Source organism: Perognathus longimembris, chromosome 8, assembly GCF_023159225.1.
Source record: "Perognathus longimembris pacificus isolate PPM17 chromosome 8, ASM2315922v1, whole genome shotgun sequence".
In the NCBI taxonomy this organism is placed as follows: Eukaryota; Metazoa; Chordata; class Mammalia; order Rodentia; family Heteromyidae; genus Perognathus; species Perognathus longimembris.
Genome location: NC_063168.1, coordinates 14,555,182 through 14,580,819, shown reverse-complemented (window position 1 = coordinate 14,580,819; position 25,638 = coordinate 14,555,182). Strand labels below are relative to the sequence as shown.

The 25,638-nt window shown below is 39.6% G+C and overlaps 1 protein-coding gene across 1 annotated transcript; it reads right to left on the bottom strand.

The window, feature by feature from the left end:
• Window positions 1-380: 380 nt before the first annotated feature.
• Suclg1 (succinate-CoA ligase GDP/ADP-forming subunit alpha) lies at window positions 381-25,638 on the bottom strand. Its single transcript, XM_048352592.1, has 9 exons — window positions 25,499-25,638; window positions 20,088-20,191; window positions 18,958-19,074; window positions 15,452-15,664; window positions 15,278-15,335; window positions 11,754-11,837; window positions 8,434-8,585; window positions 2,161-2,349; window positions 381-619 (listed from the first exon to the last, which is right to left on the bottom strand). Exons 1-9 carry the CDS (start codon window positions 25,593-25,595, stop codon window positions 593-595), a joined length of 1,041 nt encoding a protein of 346 aa, XP_048208549.1. The 5' UTR covers window positions 25,596-25,638; the 3' UTR covers window positions 381-592.

Sequence of the window (25,638 nt, the reverse complement as noted above, 5' to 3'; positions counted from 1 at the left end):
ACAGTGGAGAGGATGATGACAACAGCCAATGAGCCAATGAAAACAACTGCTTACTACATGCCAAGGACTGCATATATTTCTAACTCTCTGAACTACCCTAGATGGTTGAGGCTGTTACACACACACACACACACACACACACACACACACACACACACACACACGAGACAGCTATGACCTGAAGAGACTCGCAGTCTTATCTAAGGCAACTAGACAAATGCTATACTCACTTCTGATAGCCTCATTCTGGCAAAAGTTTATTTCTATTTTCTCCACAGAAAACACACACACACACACACACACACACACAAACACACACATCCCGCCATTTCTCTATACTCATCACCCGACACATGGAAATAATAAGTCTCCAAACCACATTCAAATCAAATAATAAATTTATTGACCATCTCTGTTAGACAATAGATGAAAATAGCTCAATTTCCAGATTGTTCTGGCTTCCCATTGACTGAGAGACCAGTGTCGGGCACAGGGGCTGATAATCGGTAGACAACAGACATACACTGTTTCTGGTATACAGGTCTGTCTTTTATTCCACAGTTTTAAGGATCTTTTTTTTTTTTTTGCTCTTTCAGATCATCTTCCTCTTTTCAAATTCCTAAAGAAACAGGAGAGAGGGAAAAGATGGGATAAAAAGATAAGTGATCCGAAATTACATTCATAATCAAAATGATTATCTTTAGGCTCTTTTGATCCAAATTACAGAATAAAATGTAGCAGGATGAGGGCACGTAACACAAAATCGCAGCTTTCAAGTTTCTCTGTGAGCTCAAATCTAGATAGAAAGCTTTAACATTGTTTCCTCAACGCAGAAGCCGAGAGGAGGCTGTGATACTGATGCCTTCACTGGAATGAGTAGCAGGAGTTGGTAAGCCTCCCTGTGTTTACACAAGACTGTGATAGCATGCCCATGACAGGTCTTTCAATAAGACAGTGGAAACAGGCTTGCCTATTTTCTCAGAAGATAAAACTAAACACAAACTCAGGGTTTGAACAAAATGTCAAGGACCTTAGAAATACTTGAAACAAATAAATACCTTAAACAAAGTCTCACCGAAGGAAACAGTACTGTAAGTCCTATTTTTCTAGATTGTCAGGATTAGAATGGACAAAATGTGTAGGTGTTTGCTGCCACTTACTGGGACAAAGTGGTAACACACATTGTCATTTGAATGTAAACAGTTCTCCTTTTCCTCTACTTTCAAATAAAATTCTTCTTCACGCCCTTTACTAACCCCCTAGACTTCTTTCAAACAGTACAGCATAGAGTGGTACATTACAAAATGCATTACAGAATATGCAATAATTCACTAAAGCAAAGCATTCATTGCAGAAAAGATTACACAAAACTCAGGATTCTGAATTCCCTTCTGAGAAAACAATCTGTGCCTATTTTCAACACATAACCAGCTTTTGTTACAATTAACATAAGAATAAGGACGAAGACACAGAACAGGTTAATGATAATCACTGAAGAGATTGTGAAAGACAATGTCTCATTTAGAATATCTTAAGCTACAATACTGTATGAAAAAGGGAAAAGCTAAACAAACAATTAAACTTTCGCTCCTCCAGACTACAAGCAACAATAGTATCACATCAGAGCCTGGGCCAGAAAAACCCAAGGCTGGCTCCTGCCTTAGTATTTACACCTCTCTCTACTCCAAATACTTCTTTACCTAGCTTTTGTTTGTTGTACTGAGCCTCTTCACACCTCTACGTAGAAATAGGAACCTCTTGAGCCGTGCCCAAAACCCTGTACACAAGCCCTCCATGTCCCAAAATGGAGGACATGAAACTTATTTCCTCCAAAATGCTTTTTTGTATATATCAGCTCAAATCTCCTAAACCAGAAGCTGAGAGGGAGGCTTTAATACTGATGTATTGCTGATACATTTACAGAGCAACTCAATGTTGAAATTAGAAAGCTTTTATTCAGAAAGTTTTTCATTGAGGGCATTAGGGCAGAAGGCCAGCCCAAGAATTTTAGTTCAACTTAAAATTTACAATGAAGGGCTCTAAGGTTATTATGCTGTGTAAAGAGAATGCATAAAACAAATTCATGCCCAGAAGAAAAGAGGTGGTGTCCAGGCCCCGCAGTGGCCACCTCATGGGGGTCGATGACCCTGTCTCGCTCACCTTGTAGATGGTGGTTCCCAGCTGTGCAGGAGACATGCTGACCACAACTCCTGCCTGCTGAAGTGCGGAGATCTTTGCTTTCGCTCCACCTTTTCCTCCAGCAATAATTGCCCCAGCATGGCCCATTCTTCTGCCAGGAGGGGCAGTTAAACCAGCAATGAAGGACACTACAGGCTTGGCATTTGGACCCTGAAGAGAAAGGGGTATTATAAATATCTACACATAAGGCTAGTCAAACCCAGATCCAAGTGAGCTTTCCAAATCAAGATAAATCACTGATTGTACTTGTTGAGCTTTCAAGGAAATATTAAAATTTTTGAAAACTTATATTTGACACCATAAGTTTAACCGTTTCTCTGCAATTAAGCTCTTCTAATGAGATTTGTCTGACACTGATAAGCAGGTGATATGTTGATACTGAATGATGGACTGTGTCAGCATTCATAAGATGTTCATAACTCAATATACTGATCTTTGCAAACTTACCAATGCATGTGGATGAGACAGCTTCCCCTGCCCAAATCATTCACCATTCACCAGCAGACTCAGGCATTCGAGGTCTTGTGAGTTATCTATTCTATATAGGTTATACCCAAAGGTGTTTACTGTACTAGAAATTAACACTAAGAAATTCTATAAATCCTTGTTAATTCACTTCAAAAGTGAATTTTTAAATGACATTTTAAAAACCTTGTAGTGAGGGGAGTGGTATTTTACAACTAATTTTTCCAGTTCTGTTCACCTTAACAAATGTTATCTATTCTTGTAATTAAAATGTTGCTATGTTTTAACTGAAAGATAAGAAAATCCAGCCTCACAGACATGTAGTTGGAAAGGGAGAAGCATTTTAATTGCCTTACAGATAACTAACATTCTTCTTTGATACTACACAAACCTCTTCAAATAGTCATTTCTCAAAGGTTAAAGGCAATGTAGGAATCTGAAGCCTAACAATGAAGTTGTCCTTTTTTATTCTGAATCCATTAGTCCTCTTACATTCCATGATGAATTTGTAACATACGTTAACTTTGAAACATCAGTTTATGTTGTGTCATAAACATCTTCCAGAAGCTGACACAGTTGATCATTCAACAGCAGCATATCACCTATTTATCAGTATCACACAAATCTTATTAGAAGAGCTTAACTGCGGAGAAGTTGTTAAGCTTATAGTGGCAGATGTAAGTTTTCCACAATTGTAACATTCACTTGAAAGCTCAAATTTATCATTAGCAACCAGCACTAGTAGTTGTGGTTTTCTTCATATGGAAGCTCCCTTTGATCGTTTTTTAGAAGAGGTCTCCCAAACGCCCGAGCGTGTCGGCCAGGCAAGCTCTCAAGTAGACTGGTGTTCTATGGAAGCAGCTGCTTCCGTTCACAGCTCCACTGCAAGGCTTTACTCCCAAGCTTACCACAAAATGCTGACCATTTTTATTGCTTCGTCAAGAACATTCTTAAGTGAAACTGACTTTGTTTGACTCCAAACGGCTGGCAGTGAGGGAACGCTGGTGCTGCGCCTCTTCCCTGACTCCTGGGAGGCACTGCATGGTCCGGCATCGCTTGCTCTCGCCTGGGCTCCCACTGCTCATCCCTCTTCTTAACCTTTCTGGGAACCCTGACTTCTCCACCTCTGTGCCTTTGCTCACAATATTCTCCATTCTGCTTGGATACCTAGAAAATTCCTACTTAACTCCTAAGCAGCGCCCATATATAACATCCCCCATAAAGCTTTCTGGAGTCTTCCTCACACTCTCCACACGTGCCCTCAGAGCCTATCACTTCTCCAGTGGCCCAGCTCTGTCTGTGTGTCTACTCTTATATTCATCAAACTGAACATAAGCCTCTTCCAGTGTATTCTCCCAGGAAGCAATGAGCTCCCTGAACACAGGGACCAGTGCTCACCACTTTCTCTCTGCCTAGCACCTACTACAGTGCCTGTGGCACAGAAAGAAAAAGACTCCATCAAGAACTCCATGTTATGGAAACGAGTGTTATATCACTGTTGTAATTATTTTCAACATGCCATGTGAAACCGTAGCTTCCATTGTTGATGATCTCTTGTATCCCCTTCCAGAGGTTGTACCCGCACCATCACTGTATATCACCTGAGTACCCTGGATATTGTATATACTGGTATTAGAATTAGGGAAGTGAAAGGGAATATCAAAATCAAGAGACAACGAATAAAAAGACAAACGACTCCAAAAGCAATACTTGCAAAACTGTTTGGTGTAAACCAACTGAACAACTCATGGAGGGAGAGGGAAAGGGGGAGGAAGGAGGGGGGAATGAGGGAGCAGGTAACAAACAGTAAAAGAAATGTATCCATGGCCTTATGTATGAAACTGTAACCCTTCTGTAAATCACTTTGACAGTAAATAAGTAATTATTAAAAATAAATAAATGAAGTGATGCCAGGCTCCCCACTCCCCCCACACAAAAAAAAGACTCCATCAAGGTATTTATTCTTAGTGGACAAGTTGACTCTTGCATTAGTTGTTCGTTTTTTGGAATTACCATAAATTAGCTATACACGGCTATCCAATTATAACTATACAAGCTACACAACTGTCTATTTGCTCATGCTCTCTGCACAGAATGAGAATCTCATATTGGAGGGATATTAATTTCTACTTTATCCCTTTCCTACAATGCTTCCAAAGTTGAGAAGAAAAGATAATGATGTGCCTAGAATGTCAAATAAATGTACACTGCGCCCCACTGCCAAAGAAAGATCACTAGAGATTTGTTGGTGGTGGTGGTCGTGGGGCTTAAACTCAGGGCTTGGGCGCTATCTCTGAGCTTTTTTGCTCAAGTGTAGCACTCTACCCCTTTGAGGCACAGTGCCACTTTTGTCACTATAGATTTTCAAAGTGTAGAAAAATACAGTTAGACTAAGGGGTAAATATAATCTGCAAACCGACATAGTATGATGAGAAAGGTGAAAGCCTGAAAACTAAAAGACCAGTTAGGACAGCATCAGGACAGCCTAAACCCAGGCCCAGGACTGCTGACTCTGTCTTTCTCCTGTGGTCTGACTGCTCATCTTTCCACAGTGTGATGAGGTCAGCACTGTACTGGAATCCACCTGACAAGCCCCTGACTTTCCCATGCCAGTTTCCTCTCTCTCAAAGGAAGACAAACACATCTTACTCAAAGGCTGGAGATAAAGATTAAGCAATACAATTTTTACAAATAATTAATGTGCAACAATACCAGTAGTAGCTACAGATAACATGTGATGAGATTGTTCTATGCCATGTATTATGTTAAGAGTTTCTGTAACACAAGACTAGAGGTTAAGAATTCAGAGGACAGGCAGGCATCAGCAGCTCACATCTGTAACTGTAGCTACTTAGGAGGCTGAGATTTGAGGATCACAGTTCAAAGCCAGCCCAAACAAGGAAGTACATAAGACTCTTTTTTTTAATTAACAACCAAAATCCAGAAGTGGACCTGTAGCTTAAGTGGTAGAGTGCTTGTCTTGAGCAAAAAAGCTCAAGGACAGTGCCCAGGCCCTGAGTTCAAGCCCCAGAACTAACACCAAAAAAATAATTCAGAGGATATGTTAGAGAAACTCTTGATAATACCTTGCTGTTGATCAACCAAGGGTTGAGAGAAGGGAAAGAGAAACAAGAGAAGGTTGGGCTAAAGGTAAAAGAGAATAAGCATGGTCAAAACAGATTGCTGGCAATATATTGTTGAAATTGTACTAGTAAGTGATAGAGGAGGGGAGATTGATTGGAACACACTGTATATATGCAAGGGACTATCACAATTAAATTTCCCCTTGTAAAGCTAATTTATGCTAATTCCAAAAAACAAACAACTAATGCAAAAGTCAACTGTCTACTAAGTAAGAGCAATTAGATTCATTTATTTATTTTTGTGGTATTAGGGATCAAACCCAGGACACTGCTCATGGCAGGTCCAGTGAACTAGCATGAAAGCTACAGCCTTTAAAAATTAATGGGAAATAAGAAAACAGATGCCAAACGAAACAAAATGTACATGTTCAGTTTTCCCACTATTCTCTAATATCCAAGAGATTTAGAGTTGAACCTAAATACATTTTAATGTTCACCCTAATGATTTAATATTATATTAACCTAAATCTTGTTTTCAAGAGACTTCAGTTTTCATCTAAAATTTAAGCTTCATAATTTTTCTGAATTTCAGAGAACCTAACAATATTGTCCACTAATTTTCTAACAATCTACTTAATTCTTCCATTTGTTGGCCATCAATTGGTGCCTATTGTGCCAATGGACTGGTGTAGGCACCAAGAATATCTATAGTCCTGACTGAAAGTTAGACATGACCACCTCTGCAGAAATTACAAAACTTGGCAAGTGAGAATGCACACTGGCAAATCAAGGGGACCTGGACCTGAGAAGATGGCTAAGGTAGTATGTGAGGGACTGGAATGCCCTGCGCAATGTAGCCTTTAACTCAACACTAGCTGGTTTCAAAAGGACAAAAGCCAGTAACACTCACTCAGAAAGAAAGATGGGCAGATGGCCTTAAAGAGAAAGACAGCAGAAAGACACTACTGATCTAGATGGCAAGAGTAAGGTGCGATGGGAACTGAAACCAGAGCACAGGGAGTAATTATAGATGAGGCTCTGGTCTAGACATACCACGGAAGCCTCAAAGAAACAGACAATTGAGTGGAAGCAAGATGAGAAATAAAGTTTCCATGGTTCCTGCCATGGAATCTGTAGGAAATATGATGTTGATTACATGAGATAATTCTTTTTTTTTCTTTTTTTTTTTGGCCAGTCCTGGGCCTTGGACTCAGGGCCTGAGCACTGTCCCTGGCTTCTTTTTGCTCAAGGCTAGCACTCTGCCACTTGAGCCACAGCGCCACTTCTGGCCGTTTTCTGTATATGTGGTGCTGGGGAATCAAACCCAGGGCCTCATGTATACGAGGCAAGCACTCTTGCCACTAAGCCATATCCCCAGCCCCTACATGAGATAATTCTTACTTAAGAAACAAGCACATAAAATAAAGCCATGGTGGCTATGTGAACAGATCCATATCTATAATCCCAAATACTTAAGGCAAAAATAGAAGAACTACAGTTCTAAGCCAGTTTAAAAAAAAAAAAAAAGAGGAAACATGTCAACAAACTATATCTCTGCTTTGCCAATAAGGAAAATGAGGCAATAAAGTTCAGGACCATTCTCAAGGTCACTCAGCTTCTAAATGATAGACAGAAGAAGAGACAGCTAGGGACTAGAAAATGAATGACAGGAAAGAGAAGAAACAAGAAACACCCTATATCTGAGTCTAGGCTTACATTCAGCCCATCACCACAGGACAAAATCAAGTATGGTCACAACAGCCCTTGAAAGTTCCTTAAAGCATAAGTAATTGAGCATTGCTTTGTGCACACTAGCCTGTAGGTGATATTACTGCTCCCGTTCACTTTCCAGTATTCTTTCACAATTCTCTTTCACAAGCATGAAGATAAAGTATGTCCACAGCTTTCCTGGCCTTCTGAAGACTTTTTTTAAACTCCCTTATTGGTATCAGGAGAAATTCAGGAAGTCATCTGCATGCTTTTCCCAAACACTTGAACACAAAAGTATCCACAGCACATCACTGAATCTGGCTGGAGGGCTACAGGCTGCTTCAGGCAGGTGGGGCTGCAAGATGCTCCAGGCATTACTTCACTTCCTCCCACCTCCACCTCCCTTCTGCTATTAGGGAACAACTTTATAGTCCTTCACACATTGTAAGGCAGAGGCAGCAGGAAAGCTCTCACACAGAACATGCAGAGTGTCGCTTTTCTACTTGACCCCTGACAGGAAGTGTCAACCTATGAAGACTGAATGGCTAGAAAAGGGTATAAAGGCTCAGATGTTTAGAAAGCCAGCCTTGAGAAAGACAAAGAACACTGTACCAGCAAACTGGAGAAAGAACATCAGCCACAGGCGTAAAAGCACAGCCACAGCTCAAGTAGGGGCCTCAGGAGCCCTGGGACTAGCTGATGAATGGGTCCTCCCTTCACCACCACTGTAGGGTGATGCCCTAGGTCGAGGGCTCAGTACAGAAACAGAGAACTATGAGAATTGGAGAGGATAATCAACTCATAAAGAGTCTATAGGTTTCTCAGTGTCCAGTACAGAAGACCTAGCTCAGAAAGGTTTAAAATTGTCTTTCGTGTTTTCTTCAAAAACTCACCATGAGAAATTAGAAATCACTTCTAAGGCAAGCATGTGGCATTATTCAAGAGCAAGGAATTGCTTTCCCAAAGCCAGACTTACTGAGTTATTCTGCTTCAGATACTCCGCAGCACTTTCTTCTGCAGCCCCGCCAATTTCACCAATCAGTATGATGCCATGTGTGTTTGGATCATTCAGAAAGACTTCCAGACAGTCAATAAAATCTGTTCCATTAAAAGGATCACCGCCGATGCCTAAGACAGTGGAAGAAGAGGAACATAGGTTGGAAATTTAAATATGAACCACAGAATTTAGGTCAAAAAGTATTTTCCAAAATGGTTTCCTATGTGGCCTACCCATTCTTCCTAGGCTTTTTCTATACATCATTACTCCTGTATTTATTACTTCAAATATTACCATACAAATGTTCTACTTCTCTGCTTATCACAGTATGAATGCAAATAGTAGTTGGTTCCTGACCACACAAAAGCAATCCTCTTTTTCTTATAGCTCCTTTGCACAAGCATCTTCGTCCCATAAACTTATTCCTAATCAACTCCTTAGAAATGATCACTTTACATTAAGAAAATACATTTGTGTTGTAAACTGATAGTACCCTAAAGGAAAAGACTAAACATTTAGCCAATTTGTTTGTAAAATAAATGACTTCATAAAGCATGTTAAAAAGAAACCATTCACAAGTTCTGTGATACAAATCTAGGCATGGTGACACATGCCAGTAATCTCAGCTATTCAGGAGGCAGACAGAGAAAGCCCAGGACCAAAAAAGTTAGCAAAACCCCATTTCAACAAACAAGCTGGATCTGATAATGCAAGCCTACAATACTAGCTGCTACACACGCTGCCTAGGTACAAGGATCATGGTCTCAGGCATAAAAAAACATGATATACTACCTGAAAAATAACTAAAGTTGGAAGTACTGCCTTGTATGGCTTTAGTGGTATACAGCCAGCACTTGGTAATGAGTTCAAACCTCATTACTGCCAGAAACAAATAATACAAGACCGGTGTAGGTGACAGGGAGCAGGTATCCTGGTCCTCTTGCTTTAGATGCAGTGATACAGATTCTGCAGAAAGGGACAGGACTGACATAGGACTAAAGAGCATTCCCCACAGACTGGCTGTCAATTTTCTTTATTTTTAAATTTATATTTTAAAGGTAAGTCTGATCTCTTACTTTTCAACGCATCTACAAAAAGTGAAGTCGAAGAAGGGAAACAGCACTGAGGGCCAGGAATGGATCAAAGTCTCTGCTTTACTCAGTACATGTTAAACCTGCCTAAACTCTTGGTAAGTGGGCATTATTATCCTCCATCTACAAATTAAAAGCTGAAGCTACAGAAGATGGAATGGAATCAGCAAATCTGCTTCAAAAACTGTTCTTACCCTCTCCATCCCACTAAACCATCATTGTATGCCTAAATTATGTTTCAAAAGTAAAAAGGCTTGGGCTGGGGATATAGCCTAGTGGCAAAAGTGCCTGCCTCGGATACACGAGGCCCTAGGTTCGATTCCCCAGCACCACATATACAGAAAACGGCCAGAAGTGGCGCTGTGGCTCAAGTGGCAGAGTGCTAGCCTTGAGCGGGAAGAAGCCAGGGACAGTGCTCAGGCCCTGAGTCCAAGGCCCAGGATTGGCCAAAAAAAAAAAAAAAAAAAAAAAAAAAAGTAAAAAGGCTCAATTACTGTTTCTGGCATGAAATTTATAGATTTTTCAGTGTAATAAAAACATTCCAAGGCTATATTCTATAAACTTTTGTTTGATTAAAAAGGTTATTTTTTTCCAGGTGCAGATGGCTTATAATCCTGGCTAGTTGGGAGAGGATCTCGGCTTGAGACCAGACCAGTTCTTAAATCCCTTTTCAAGGAATGGATGGCAACAGTAGTGCATACCTGTCACCCCAGCTATGTGGGAAGCTGAGACTGGGAAGATTAAGCCAGCCCGGGCAAAAAAGTGTGAGAAACCCCCAAGTGAACAGGAAGAGCTGGACATGGTAGCATGCGTCTATCTTACTAGATATACCGGAAGCATAAACAGAAGATTATAATCCAGGCCAGCCAAAACAAAAAACAAGATCTCATTTGAGAATAACCAGAGAAAAAGGGCTGGAGGCCTGGTTCAAGTGGTAAAACACCTACTAACAAATGCAAACTCCTGAGTTCAAACCTCAGTACCAACAAAAAGGAAAAATTGAAATTCTTATGGATTTGAAGAAATACTTTAAAATACTTCTATTTTATAAAAGTGCCTAATTTAGAAATGTGTCTAACTTGGGGGGAAGGAGGGTAAAAAAGACAAACTATTTCAAACTGTAAAAATTTGTAGGAAAACTTTATTTTTTATTCACTCATTCATGTATTCATTTTGCCAGTAGTGGCATTTGAATTTAAAGCCTCCCATTCACTCAACTGGCATTCTACCACTTGAGCCACTTCCAGCCTAGTTTTTTACTGGTTACTTTGGAGATAGAAGGTTCCATGGATTTTTCTGCTCAGGCTGGCTTCAAATTGTGATTCTCCAAATTTTAGATTCCTAAGTCACTAAGATTATAGGTATGAGCACAGCTCCCTTGCTCAACTTGGAAGTTTTATTTCTTAAAGTAAAAAGCAATATGGTATGCAGAAAGAGCAGTCCTAGGGAACTTAGCTTTGCTCACCCTTGATTTTGTGCCCAGAAATGCTGTTAACAGTACAAGTTGTCAGATCAGAGGCATCTCAAAGTACAGCCTTAAAAATGAGACAATGAGAGTCTATAACTATCATTTCCTACCAAGAAAACATGAAGTGTTTCTTTCTCTTTTTTCTATTTCTTCCTACTTTAACTTTGTTATATAAGTCCTTGCTAGGGCTGGGAATATGGCCTAGTGGTAAAGTGCTCGCCTCATATACATAAAGCCCTGGGTTCGATTCCTCAGCACCACATATGTAGAAAAAAAGCCAGAAGTGGTGCTATGGCCTTGAGCAAAAAGAAGCCAGGGACAGTGCTCAGGCCGAGTCCACACCCCAGGACTGGCAACAAAAACAAAACAAATAAACAAATAAGTCCTTGCTAAAACTTAAAAAAAAAAATCAGTAATTATATAACACATTAACATAATGACAGGGATAACAAAAGACCCTAATATAAGGCAGTTCTTCATAGTAAGCAAAATAAGTAGTTTTCAGGCACAAGGGCTGTCCAGCCACACATCCCTCAAGGTTTGATTCTCAACCTAAACATCAAATCTAGACGAAATACAGAACAATTTCACACATAAGCATAATAAATTCAAGACCACAACAACTTTTTAATAAAATAGTATCAAAAGCTTTTACAAATAACTAAATCAGTAATAATTATTATATTCCTTCAATAAAGATATTATACTCCAATTAAAGAGTTTTAGCAAAAGTGTCTCACCAACACATAAGGACTGTCCCAATCCAACTTGTGTTGTTTGGTGAACAGCTTCATAAGTCAAGGTACCCGATCGGGATACAATGCCTTAAAAAGAAAAGAATTAAAAAATATCAGGTTTCATGACAAATGATGATAAACTAAATTATAAAAACTTGCAGTAATAATGTGAGTACATACAAGATGAAATAGGTAGAAAAGTTTTAAATTAAAGCATGAATTTAAGACAGGTAAAGAAAAAAGCAATTTGTTAAGGTTATTTTATGAACATACAAACAATGCACAAAAGCTCTAGATTCCCTCTCCTTCATGAGGGGACAGTATCAATATGAACCTGGTAGACACAAACCTGCTTAAAGTGGACTGACTTTAGTGCCCAGTCACCAGCCACCAAATACAGCATTACTCAGCAATGCTGTCCACTTTCCTCAGTTACATTCCCAAGAATTGCTGAACAACATACAGGCTTTAAAATCATTGAAAAAAGAGTAGGGAATAAGAAGAGTCAATGTCCTGCTGGATTCATCAAGTATTCTACCTAATTTCCTCTTATACAAACAGTCTGTGGTACAAATACCTCATTGCATATCTGGAAAAGGTATGCATAAGGGAGAGAAGGAACAGGTGGAATGGCAGCTAGCTGTCTTATCTCATAGTTCACCATGACTGAGAGGAACTTCTGGAAAGGTAATTTATCCCCTGATACAATCTATGTAACACATTTGAACAAAAGACACATATTGGGAGACCACACTACTATAGAAGCACATGTCTATAATGCCAGCTACTCAAGACTGTAGCTCAAGGCCAGCCTAGGCAAACAGTTATCAAGCCCTGTCTCAAGCAAGCCAGGTGTGATATTCATCTGTAATTACATCTATGTGAGAGGTGTAAACAGGAGGATTATGGTCTAAAGACAACCAAGGCAAAAACACATAACTTTATCTGGAAAATAAGGAAAGCAAAAGAAGCTGGAGGAATGGCTCAAGTGCTAGAGTGCTTGCCTAGCCAACACAAAGCCCTGAATTAAAACCATAGTACCACTCCTACACACAAGAAGATACATAATATTAACCTGACAAGGTTAAGAAGTATAAATAAGTAACGTGAGTGGTAAGATTAAATAAAACAAATTAAAATAATTTAAAAATAAAGCACCCAACCCTACCACTAACCCTAATTCTACTCATAACTCTACACTTAACTCTAAACCCAGCCCTACAGAAAAACCTAACTCTAACCCAAGCCCTACTCCTTCCCTAAACCTCTAACCATGTAATACCTCTAACCCTAACCCTAACTGGAATCTCTACCTTTAACCCTAACCTACTCTAATCCTAACTCTAACCCTAAACTTTATGCTATTCTTAATCCTAAATCTATTCCTACCACTAACCTTAAACCTAAACCTAACACTAAACCTAACCTTATCTCAACACTAAACCCCAACCCTACTCCTGTCCCTCATCCTATCACTAATCCTAAACCTAACCCCCTAAACCTCCCAATATTCATGATAGCAAAGGTCACTGATGCCTTCCCACAAGATTATGTCCTTTGAAAGAGGCAATGACTTAGACAACACTAATTTTACCCCTAGCTCTGTATTTCCCCATTCCCTATCCCTAACTCTGACCTTACCCTAAGCCTAAACACACAAAAATTAAAAATCATATTAATAATAGGCAAAATATAGAAGTGATACTTCACAAAAGAAAGTATATGGTCTATAAAAACATGTTAAAGTGCTCTACATCTTTACTCATCAGACACTCAAATTAAGATGCAATGAAGTACCACTTCACTCCTAATAAAATGATGAAATTTTAAAAGTTTAAAATTTTAAAAACTAAGTGTTCATGGAGGTGTAGAACTGGAACTCTCATACATTGATGGTGAAAATGTAAGATGACAGTCACTTTATACAACTATTTGACAATTTCTTAAAAAGTTTAACATAGCTGGGTGTGGTGGTGTATGCCTGAAATCCTAACTAACCAGGGGCAGAGATAAGATTTGTGATTTTAAGCCAAACTGTGCAAAAAAGTTAGCCAGATCTATTTCAATCAATAAGCCATGCATGATGGTAGACACACATTATCTCAGCTATGTAGAAGGCCTAGGTAAATGGATAACAATCTCAGGCTAGATCTCTGCAAAAATACAAGACCTTATTAATACTAATAATAACTAAAGCACTTGAGCACCAGGGACTCATACTTATAATCCTAGCAAACCTCAAGGCTGAGCTTTGAGGATTGCTGTTTGGAGCCAGCCCAGACAGACAAATCCAAGAGATTCTTATGCCCAATTAACCAGGGAAAAGCTAGAACTGCATAATCTTAGCTGCTCAGAAAGCTGAGATCTCAGGATTATGGCTCAAAGCCAGCCAAGCCAGAGAAGAACTGTCCATGAGACCCTTACCTCCCATTAACCACCACAAAAAGCTGAAGTGGAGCTGTGGCTCAAGGGGGAGAGCACTAGCCTTGAGCACAAAAGCTTAGGTAGGGATAGCACCCAGGCCATGAATTCAAGCCCTGGAACTAGTACACACAAAAAAGTTGGAACCTTTCTCAAGGCAGAGTGACAGCCCTGAGCGGAAAAGCCAAGTGAGAGTATGAAGTCCTGAGTTCAAATTCCATAAACAAAAAAACTAAACTAAAACCAAAGCAAAAAAGAACTGGGAGTGGGGGGCAGGGCTAAAAGGAAGGCGAGGGCTGATTATAAAGAGGAATGGTGGGCAAATACAGTTATAATACTCAATGTACACATTTCAAAATGGAACTAGGAAACTTGAGGAGATAGTAGGCATGGGATAAATGGGAGTGGTAAAGCTGATCAAGATGTATTACACACAAAAATGAAAACATTAAACTGAAACCATTTTGAACAACAATTTGAGAATAACAAAAGGAGAAACAAAATAGGACTGCTGCAATAGCTCAAGTGATAGCAGAGCCTGTTTAGCAAGCACAAAGTCCCAAGTTCAGATCCCAGTACTGCCAAAAAAGAAAAATGTTGACCACATTCATATATTAGCAATTCCATTACAAGTATTTTGTCCACAAGAAATAAAAATATGTCCACAAAAAGTCTATACACAGATGTTCATCTAAGCCTTGTTTTTAAGAAATAACCCAATGTTCATATGAGAAAATGAATAAAGGAACTGTAGTAAAGCTGTAAAATAGACTACTACTCAGCAATAACATAATAATGACTACTGATATGGACTATCACGTAGAAAATCACGTGAGCAGGAAATACATCTTTATGCCTCTCCCCTAACTCCACCCCAGCGCCCCACAAACCCAGTCTTCATTGGTTCTCCAGAATTACCATTGCTTCTCAAATTATACACATTATATTTGGGATATAGAACTGATTCCCTCTTAAACTTCCCTGGTACATCCTACTAAAATTAAATGAATTAAAATACATTTGATTTGCATAGTCACAAATTCTCTTTGTGAGTTTGGGGTTTGGGAGAATTTTTGAAATCTGGAAGAAAGAAACAAACCGCTTACCAACTCTTCCTTTCTTATGAATATGGCCAGGCATGATGCCAATTTTGCATTCTCCAGGCTGAAAGAAAAATGATAAACCCCTAAGTCACATGCACACACATCCTAGGACAGCCTCAGAGCTACTATGCTTTTGCAAAAGGCGAAATCTGGCATCTTTTTACTTTGTGAACTCACATTGATGACTCCAGGGCAGTTTGGACCAATCAGCCTCGTCTTTCCCTGGCGCGTCAGTTTGTACTTGACCCGCACCATGTCCTGCTGTGGGATACCTTCAGTAATGCACACCACCAAGGGCATTTCTGCCTCAATAGCTTCATCAATGGCAGCAGCAGCAAAAGGAGGAGGGACATAAATGACAGACGCTGTGGCACCTGTCTGCTCTTTGGCCTGAAAAATTAACCATAAAGCACTTTGATTGGTTAAGTCATAAACATTGTAAAATAAATTCAATACCGTGACTTCAGTAATGTGTAGGGAAGAGACCTACAGGAGACATAAGAGGTCTTCATTCTTCCCACTGTCTAGTTCACCAGTCAGCAAAGCACAGCCTAGCATCCTTTCTACATCATTTGATTGCCCCTGTAAGTTGAAAAGTTCTGTGACATCTCATTTCCTCAAATAATGGCACATTTTTAACTCTGAAGCATTGCCTCTGAAACTCCTCAGAACAAGACTTAATGAGCCCTCAAGTGCTTACAACTTAGCTCTCAAACATCTACTTTAAAATATGTGGTATTTGGCAAATAGTACACCAAGAGACTTTCCTCTTCTTTCCTCTTCTCTTCTTTCCTTTGAGACAATATCTTTCTATTAGTCCAGGTTATCTGAATTTGCAATGCACCAGCCTCAGTCTCCTCAGCGCTGGGATTTTAGTGCTCTTTCTGTGAACATGAGTCTGGTCTAAACACCTGGCCTTTACACACTCTCTGTGTCTATAAATACAAATACATCTTTGTACCCATTTCTCTTGTGGTCATGTCTCTTCTATCATAATGGATAGATTACTAATAGTCTCTGACCATCCAAAAGCAGCAACAGCCATTCTATAACACCATGAAAATCCTCCCTGGATGATTTCTATATTCTGAAAGACTGACAACTTTCTCTACTACATTTCTAATACAAGACTCAGTTCAGGCTTCACCACAATCCTAAATCTAAGTATCCCCATTTTACAAGTCAAGATGCCAAGACATATTAAATAACTGCACAAGGCCACACAGCTGGGAAGTAACAGAGCCAAGATTTAATCCTCAATATACTTGATTCCAAAATGTTCACTCATTTCCATTACAGCACATTCCCTCCCCATAGATCAAGATACGAATGAAAATATTCTAAAAGACTAAGCCATAGCATTTTACAGTGGATATGAACAGTAAGCTCAGAACATACAGGTACAAGTAAAAGGGGCAAAAATAAAAGACTATCTTTGAAAATCATCTCTGAATTGGTTCTCCACATTCCCAGACCCTGAGGACTTTCTCCACTATATTTCTAATAAATAGTGCCATCTTCATAGTGACAGATAAGCAAAGGAAAAAGGATACAAACATATCATCCACAAATGATGTTGGGGTTAGAAATAATATTTCAAAAGTTGTTCAAGATGATGACAGGAGAGGAAGAACCAAAGAAACAAAATGAGGTTCGATCATGGGCATGTAACCTTTTATTGAAAAATATGTCCTATAGTTTTCACCTCTTCAGGCTACAAATACTGCCAGAAGCTATATATACTGTGACAAGCACTATGTGCTGAGAAGTCACACGAAATGAAAGGTAGCATTCCTAATCATCCAAAAGTTCTTGTGTAAGAGCCGAATAGGTAAGGAATAAACAGACCATATCAAAGAACTTACAAAATATTCAAATGCCGCATCTGTCTGTACCACTATAAATATTAAATGAATCACTTATAAAAAGAAGTCTACCACTTATGACAAAAGTCTACCTAGAGGGATTCTGAGAAAAATATCTTTATATTTTCAGATCATAAAGGGATGCATAATAAAATTCAAATAGGTGGAAAAAAGTTTTAAAAATTAAGGAAAAAATGATACCACTATAAAATCTACGATTGTAACCTTTTGTTTTCCTTTTGGAAACACAATTACATACAGTATAATCTAAATTTAAAATAAAAAACTAAATTTGAAGGACATTTAGTTTTTTTCCTGCATTTTAGGACAAATTAACCTCAACTATGGTAGAAATTCAGAAACAGATTAAGTCTGTAAATTTATTCCTAACAAATAGTACTACTTTCAAATATATCTTTAAAAGAAAAAGTTTAAAAAATAAAATAATCAAATATACCTTTAAAGTATGCTTACTCACTAGACACTATGATGAAAATGAACTATACAACTTGTGGATACGGATGGGAGGGAAAAACTGGGAGAGAGCAAGGGAAGGGGTGACATTGTCCAAAAAGAAATGTACTCATTACCTGACTTATGTAACTATAACACTTCTGTATATCACCTTTACAATAACAATAAAGGTGGTTTTTTAATTTAAAATAAAAACTATCTTTAAAATATGCTTAAGATGGAAGGGATAAATATAGCATTTCTTAATACATTGACCATAATAAGTACTAAGCTTATTCCCTATTTTTAGTACATAACCTCAAAATCGGTACTATAGGTTCTCTAAATTGTGTATCTGTGTGCAAGTGCCAGTCCTGGAGCTTGAACTGAGGGCCTAAGAGCTGCTCATGAGCTTTTTTGTTCAAGGCTAGCACTCTACCACTTGAGCCACAGCTCCACTTTCAGTTTGTTTGGGTGGTTAATTGGAGATGAAGAGTTTTAAGGACTTTTCTGCCCAGTCTGATTTTGAAATACAATCTTCAGATCTCAGCCTCCTGAGTATCTAGGACTACAGGTTGAGCCACCAGTGTCCAGCTAAAATGTTATTATTTTACGTAAATTCTAGAGAATTGAAAAATATACACTGAACTTAAATTAGCTCTACCAATATAGAGACAAACCTAAGATACAGAATTTAACTTTACTTACCTTTACGGCATCTGAATTTTATAATCAGCACATATTAGTTTTATAACTAAAGACTCCATTTGATGTTTAAATGCTGATGATTTCAAGAACAGCAGCACTCATTCTGTGATTACATCCTAAGAAATCAGCAATCTGAAGAAAGTAGACTCAGGGATTGGTCAAGTTTACTCTGTAATTCAGTTTACATTAAACTACACTATTTATTTTGAGACATTCTATGTGCCCCTGATCACCTGCACTAGTAATAACCTTGGCTATAAAACAGGGTTGATAAGTGCATCTGGCCAGAAGAGCTGTACTCTGGCCTGAATGGGGCAATGTGATTGAAGCACCTAGCACAGCACTACCCTCATCCACACTCAGATTGAGTGTGAGGGGTAGGTGCAGGCAAATGTCCTACTGGTATAGCAGTCACCATCCTGGGTGGAAAGCAAGCCAGCTAGATGCCAGGCCATAGTGTATATTCCCTTAATAGGTGAGGCATATCTGTCAATAAATAATGACACAATGGTTCTTACCAGAATTCAAATTTCTGTAGGTTACTGTATTCAAAAACTAAACAACCCTCCCAAAAGGGATACAATTAAGATCTGTACCCAAAGAATGCTTGCTCTTCCCCTCCTTCCCTGATGTTCAATTTCAAGTGCCATTAATTACCTCCTTCACAGTGTTAAAGACTGGCAAGCCCAGATGCATCTTGCCTCCTTTCCCTGGAGTGGTTCCTCCCACGAGTTTGGTGCCATATTCCAACGCCTGCTCACTGTGAAAAGTGCCCTAAGGAATAAAGGGTAGCTGTTGAAAAACAGTTCTATGCAGGCATTCTACAATGACCTAAAAATGCTCAGACAACTATTTAGGAAACTTGGCCCCAAGCATGCTGACTCATTTAAGAAACAGTGTTAGAATCACAGGTCTGTCCTCTTAAAAGGGTGCTTTTTAAAGACTTGAAGAACTACAATGACATAAAATAAAAAGAGAGAGGGAGGAAAAAAAGGGGAAGGAAGGGAAGGAATAGAAGATATGAAAAATCTAATTTTATAAAGAAAAAATATTTGTAAACAGCAAGGTAATACTGCTGTAACTTCTGCTGTTGTTTACAAAAGTACTGATCAGCATTATACCAGAAATTAAAAGCAAATACCCAAACCAGTCTTGCATTCCAGATACTATGACAAGTATTACAAGTATCACTGCCAAGTAAATTCAAACGAACCATGTTTTTAGTCCTAATGTGGAGCTAAACTGGGGTAGCATTTACTCCTGTTAGTTTTCAAATTATCAGCCAGTACACAGTTAAGAACACAAACAACTTGAGGCTAACTCTAGCTAACTCTAGAGTTAGCTATTTTAGGCTAACCATCTAACCCCTTCCTGAGAGGCAGTACCACTTCTGTATAATATATTTCCCTGTATCAATAATGTATTACTACTTTAGTGATATTAAAAGTAGAAAATAGGCCAGGCACCAGTGGTTCATGTCTGTAATCCTAGCCACTCAGGAGGCTGAAATCTGAGATCTGAGATCTCATGGTTCAAATCCAGGCCAGGCAAGAAAGTTCATGAGACTCTTAACTCCAATTAAGCACCAAAAGAAGTTAGAAGTGGCACTGTGGCTCAAGTGATAGAGTGCCAGTCTTGAGCAAAAAGGCTCAGGGACAGCACCCAAGCCCCAAAGTCAAGCCCCAGGACCAACACTAAAAAGGAGAAGGAAAAAAATACACACACACACACACACACACACACACACACACACACACACACTTAAACAAAAATTTAAATATACATACCTGCTTACCAGTGAAACCCTGGCAAATGACCTTTGTATTTTTATCAACACGAAGATATTTCCGGGAAGCTGTATAGGAACAATGCCGAATTCCACTCTGTTGCACTATTAAGAAAGAAAATATGACATATAATTTTCTAAACTTTTAATCATGAATTCAACTTGGAGACAAAAATTATCATCTAGTACAAAAGCTGTACTGTGATAATGGCTAATTTAAATAAGACACACAGACCACAAAACTAAATTTGAAATACAAAAAGATCTCTGCTCTCTCCTCCAAATATTTTCTCTACTGAGAACCCTAATTTGCAGCTTTTTCTGCACTAAAAAAGAAAAGCTGAACATTTTATGATTTTTTTCAGTCCCCAGGAAGGAAAATGGAATTCAAAAAAGCCCAGGGAGTAAAAACTTGGTATCATCTCCACTAATAATATCTACAAAACTGCCACATGTGCTCCCCACTTGACCAAACTTTTTTATGCCCAGTATCTGTAAACAGGTGAGCAAAAAGACCTACATTATCAGAGGTAGGAATAAGACCTACCTGCAACTAACTCCTCACCATGACAAGTATAATCCACAACTACTTACTTGACCCATTCTGATAGAACTCATATCAACAAGAAATAGGGAAAATAAAGTGAATAGGAAAGTAAATAACAGAGGGAGACTTAAAAAAAATGGTATTTTTTAACAACCTCCTTGATAGAAAATTGAGAAACCTGAGTAGTTACAACAACCAACTCTTCCTATTTCAAAAGTCAGTAGGAAAAAAAGCAAGACTTAAAATTGTAGGCTACCTTCTGAACTTCCACTAGTAAATCACCCTAGACACTTCAAAATACCCAGGCCTTCTATTTACCAAAGTGTAGGCCATGCAAGCTAGCACTAAGAGAGAAAAAAAAAAATCCCCTCACACATTTTCTCCATGCCCCACACCGTGTTTTTTACCTCGAACCTCCTTGAATCGCTGTCTTGTCAAAGCTTAGTGCTCCATCACTGAAGGAGCAACAGTAGTATCTCACATGACAGAGGTTCTCATCCTCTACAAGAAAGGCCCAGATTTTGTCCAAACTGGCTAATATTCAGCTGCACTCTTGGACTAGACTGTGCTAAACCAAAAGGGCCATGAGGGAGCGCTTAAGCTAAGTTGGCACAGTGGCCACAACTAAGCTCCTGATTCCAGGCCAATGGATAAAACAGCAGGGATTTAAGGTCTGAAAGATTGCCCCATACAGCTGTGCAGTAGAACCTACCTAGCCATTTCTGTCTTTAGCACAGATGAACTGATGAAGGCCATAAACAAGAAACAGAACTGATGACAAATGTGGCATACAGCGTATCTTTTGGCCTCCCTTAGCCTTAGTCTTCCCATCTGTAAATGGAATAAGGAGGCTGTGGTGTTAATATGAGATCATGCCTATAGACTGGTTATCAAAGTGCCTGGATATTTCCCAAATCCTACACAAAGGGAAATCTTTTCCCAAAAAGAGAAAACATATTATTCCTATTTTAAAATCAAGTCCAATAAAAATATGTAATAGATGCCCTCATTTACAAAGAATACACTGATAAATTTTTAACATAAGACATTAGTAAAGGTATATGCCTCTTTATAAAAACGGGACATTATGTACCTCATTGGTTAATGTGAAAGTTAAAAGAGTACATAAAGCATGCAAACAGTACCTAAGGCATAATGGTGTATCACTAACAGCTATAACTATTATTGTTGATGCAGAATGAGCAGACCAAACTTCTTTGAGATGCTCATGGTGGCAGGCTATCTACTAAGTGCTAGGGATTCATGAGTGAACAGGATAGACGTGGGCCCTATACGCATGATGCTTCCTACTCTGTAAGAGCACTACACATTAAACAGAGAAACACAAAACTAACAAAGCACTAGCTAGACAATCATGGATCACACATGTAATCCTAGCTACTCAGGAAGATAAAATCTGGAGGATCCATGGTTCAAAGCCAGCCTGGACAGAAAATCCCATGTACAAAATAACCAGCAAAAGCTGGACTAGAGTAGTAGAGTCAGCTCAAGTATAAGAGAGACAGCTGAGCAATCAAGTAAAGCCAGCCCAAAGCCCTGAGCTCAAACCTTAGTATTGGGGGTGGGGGAGAGGAAAGGAAGAGGGAAGAGGGAAAGGGGAAGGGGGAGGGAGAGGGAGAGGGAAGGAGGAAGGAAGAAGGAAGGAAAGAAGGAAGGAAGGAAGGAAGGAAGGAAGGAAGGAAGGAAGGAAGGAAGGAAGGAAGGAAGGAAGGAAAGAAGGAAAGAAGGAAAGAAGGAAAGAAGGAAGGAAGGAAAGAAGGAAGGAAGGAGTCTAGCCAGGCGCTGGAGGCTTACGTCTGAAATCCTAGCTACTCAGGAGGCTGAGATCTGAGGATGGCAGTTCAAAGCCCGCTTGGATAGGAAAGTCCATGAGACTCTTATCTCCAATTAATCACCAGAAAACCAGTGGTGCTGTGGGTCCAAGTGGCAGAGCCCTCGCCTTCAACAAAAAGAGCTCAGGACAGCACCCAGGCCCTGAGTTCAAGCTTCATGAATGACCGAAAAATAAAAAATACAAAAGTAGTCTAAGAGAGAAAAATGTCCTTTGGTGAAATGAAATTACTTTCCTACATTTAAGAGAAATTATTGTGAGCATTGTTTTTATAAAAACAAGTTTGAAGTTGAAAATCAAATCACTTCTAGTTTGGTACATTTGGATCCATTCTGTTTTGTATTTGTTAAAATAGCAATAGGCTCTAGAATCAATTTGTGATACAAATGGCAATAGATCCTAGAATCAGAAAGATCACTGTGATCTCCTTTTCCAAATTATACTTTAAAATGTTTTCCTACTTCTATAAACAGGCCCATAAACTAGACAAACATTGGAAAAGACTAGTGGCACCTTTAAGAAGGATAGTCATCTACTCATCAAACCACTGTGACTGCCAAAACAAAAACAAAAAAACAGACTTCAAAAAAAGAAGCTCAACCTATCATAAAATACATATTAATGGAAAGCATACAGTTAGAAGACCTGGGTTCCAGGTATAGGACCAACTGGACCAAAAGATGTACTTTCTGGCATTAAGTACCATAATTTTTAGGTTCAAAACTACTTGCTCTTATTCCCTTTTATTCTAACAGACTGGGTTCATAAGAAACTTCCAGTCTATGTTTCAAAAGATCTTGCATTGATTGCTTTAGGCTTCTTTTTAAAACTTCACTATTTCAACTTCAAGGTCCTTACAAAATTCTTAACTATTCTCATGGGAGAAGTATTTCTCATCCATTTTCATTTTCCTCATTTCAACTGGACTGTTCTCTTGTGAGATGTGAAATGGGGGTCTGGAGGTGCAGGGCAGGGCATGAACTTCTAAATATTCTAAATCAGCCTCTGGAAAGGCTCTGGAAGGCATCTGCTAGTGTTTATTTTTTATTCAAATCAATATTGCAACATTTCCACAACTACACCACTTTAGCACACAATGTACTTTCAATAGAAACGTAAGAGAACAAGGGGGGGGGGGACAAAAATTCCCTACCTACCTAAATAATTTATCACCACCTAAATTTTTTTCTTAGGAGTGAAAGTGGACTTAGAAATGTGGCATGCAAAGGAGGATTTAAAGGTTTTGCAAACTTAACAGCCTTTTTAGACATTAAACATTACCATCTGAAACCCAGTTCAAATATGGGAAATATCCTGGTTTGGATCTTAGACCTCTCAGATCCTTAATAATATGTTAATCACCTGACACAGACACTTGAAAACTAACCAGTGGTCTCTCTAAAGCCACTAGCTTTAGGAGTCCATGATATAATCTGAATCCTATTGAAAGAGAAATAAGGTTGTTGAGAGTAAGTTAAGGAACTGGACCTTTCCAACATCTTCCTTTCCTCCCCCAAAGTCTTCTATTAAGACAGCAGATGTATAGGCAGTAAGAATCTTTCCGAATTTTGGGCCAGCAAGACCAAAGGAAAGAGGAGAGTGCACAGGTGGGCAACCCTTCCCTGTGCTTCCCAACCTCAACTTAGCTGCTCATCTGGCCTTTTATATCTTAACCCACATCCTATTCAGATGAAGCTGAATTAGGCTCATACTCAGTACTACCTCATGCCTGGTGCTCAAACTCTACTGATCAGAATAATAACTGGTAAACTAATCCTCCTTTCTCACCCACCTCTCCTTCACTTACAACAACATCACTTGTCCCTTAAATTATCCCAAAAAAAATTTTTTCCCAAATAAACACAACTCTTTCCTATTTGGCAAAATCATCTGGCCAGCCCTTTGTCTTCAAATCCTTTGGTAATTAAATGTAGCCTTTCAGTGCACTCTAGTCACTGCACACTTTTACAAAGTAGTCTTCTCAAGAAAAGAATTGAGTGATCCAGCATTTAACACAAAGAGAATTAGAAGCAAAGTGGAAACTAAGAAGGGAGAGCGGAGAAAGGAACTTTAAACTGAATGTCTGTTACATGAGAAATAAACCGAGTAGCTTATTCTATACAATGGGCTCAGTTCATCCTGTATCATTTCAAAGATGCACCTGTTTTCACTTAACATCTCTTAAATCTTACCACCAATCACGTGTCACAATTTTAAGTCATTTTCACTGTAGGTGGAAGGCAAAATAACGATGCACCTTCCAAGTGACATTACCCAAGATTCACTGACACATAGCGTTATTCGTGTGTGATCTGAAACTTTAGTTGAGAAATCAAGACTAGGGTTATTTCAGAGACCGTAAAAGAACTAGCAAGCTTTCAAACCCTGATGTGTCTGATTCCAAAGTTTCTTCTATAAGTTACCTAACAAAGCCAGAGACTTTGTACACAGCAAGAATTTTCAAGTCTCAGCACTACTCAGAAACTAGCCAACAGAGGTGTCCGAACTGCCTGGTGGAGACACTACGCATAATTTGGTTAAAGTCCCAGCCAAAGCTAAGTTTTTAGGTAGAAGCCTACAGAGCCACGCTGACCAGAGATGGGCATACTGCCTTTCGGGTGGCCCTACAATCTGAACAAACGGACGGGAACCCAACTGTACAAGAACAACTTCCCCAAGTCTACTACCGAGACCCCTCCACTCCCACACTGAGTTCAGCCCAGGCCTCTTCACCCTGGGCTCCAAATAAGGGCTGGTCTAGATGCCACCCCCACCCCACTACAAGCAGGTCTGCGGGACCCCCGCGCCCCAACCCCGGCTCAGGAGCCCCGCGCTGCCACCCACCAGCGGCCCACGTGTCCAGCCCAACCCTCTCCGTCCTTGGAGGGGTCCCACTGGGGTGAGGGCCCCGCGGCCCCCGCGACCCCGCCGAGGCCCCGCCCCGGCCGCGGCCTGGGCCAAGCAGGCCCCGGAACCCGCGGAGACCAGGAAGACGGACTCCGGGCCGACTCACACAGGAAAGTGCGGCACAGGAGGCGGGCAGCGACCAAGCCGCTGCGGCCGGAGACCATGGTCACGGTGGCAGCTGCAACCGCGAAGGCTGCGGTCATCCACCCAATGACACTCCTAGGCCCCCCGGGGACCTGAGAGAGG

Coding starts and splice junctions, on each gene's coding strand:
- Suclg1 (XM_048352592.1), bottom strand. CDS start 25,595: ATGACCGCAGCCTTCGCGGTTGCAGCTGCCACCGTGACCATGGTCTCC. Junction 11,838..15,277: donor TCATAAGAAAGGAAGAGTTG/GTAAGCGGTTTG, acceptor TTTCTTTTTAAG/GCATTGTATCCCGATCGGGT. Junction 8,586..11,753: donor GGGACAGTCCTTATGTGTTG/GTGAGACACTTT, acceptor CCACTGTCTTAG/GCATCGGCGGTGATCCTTTT.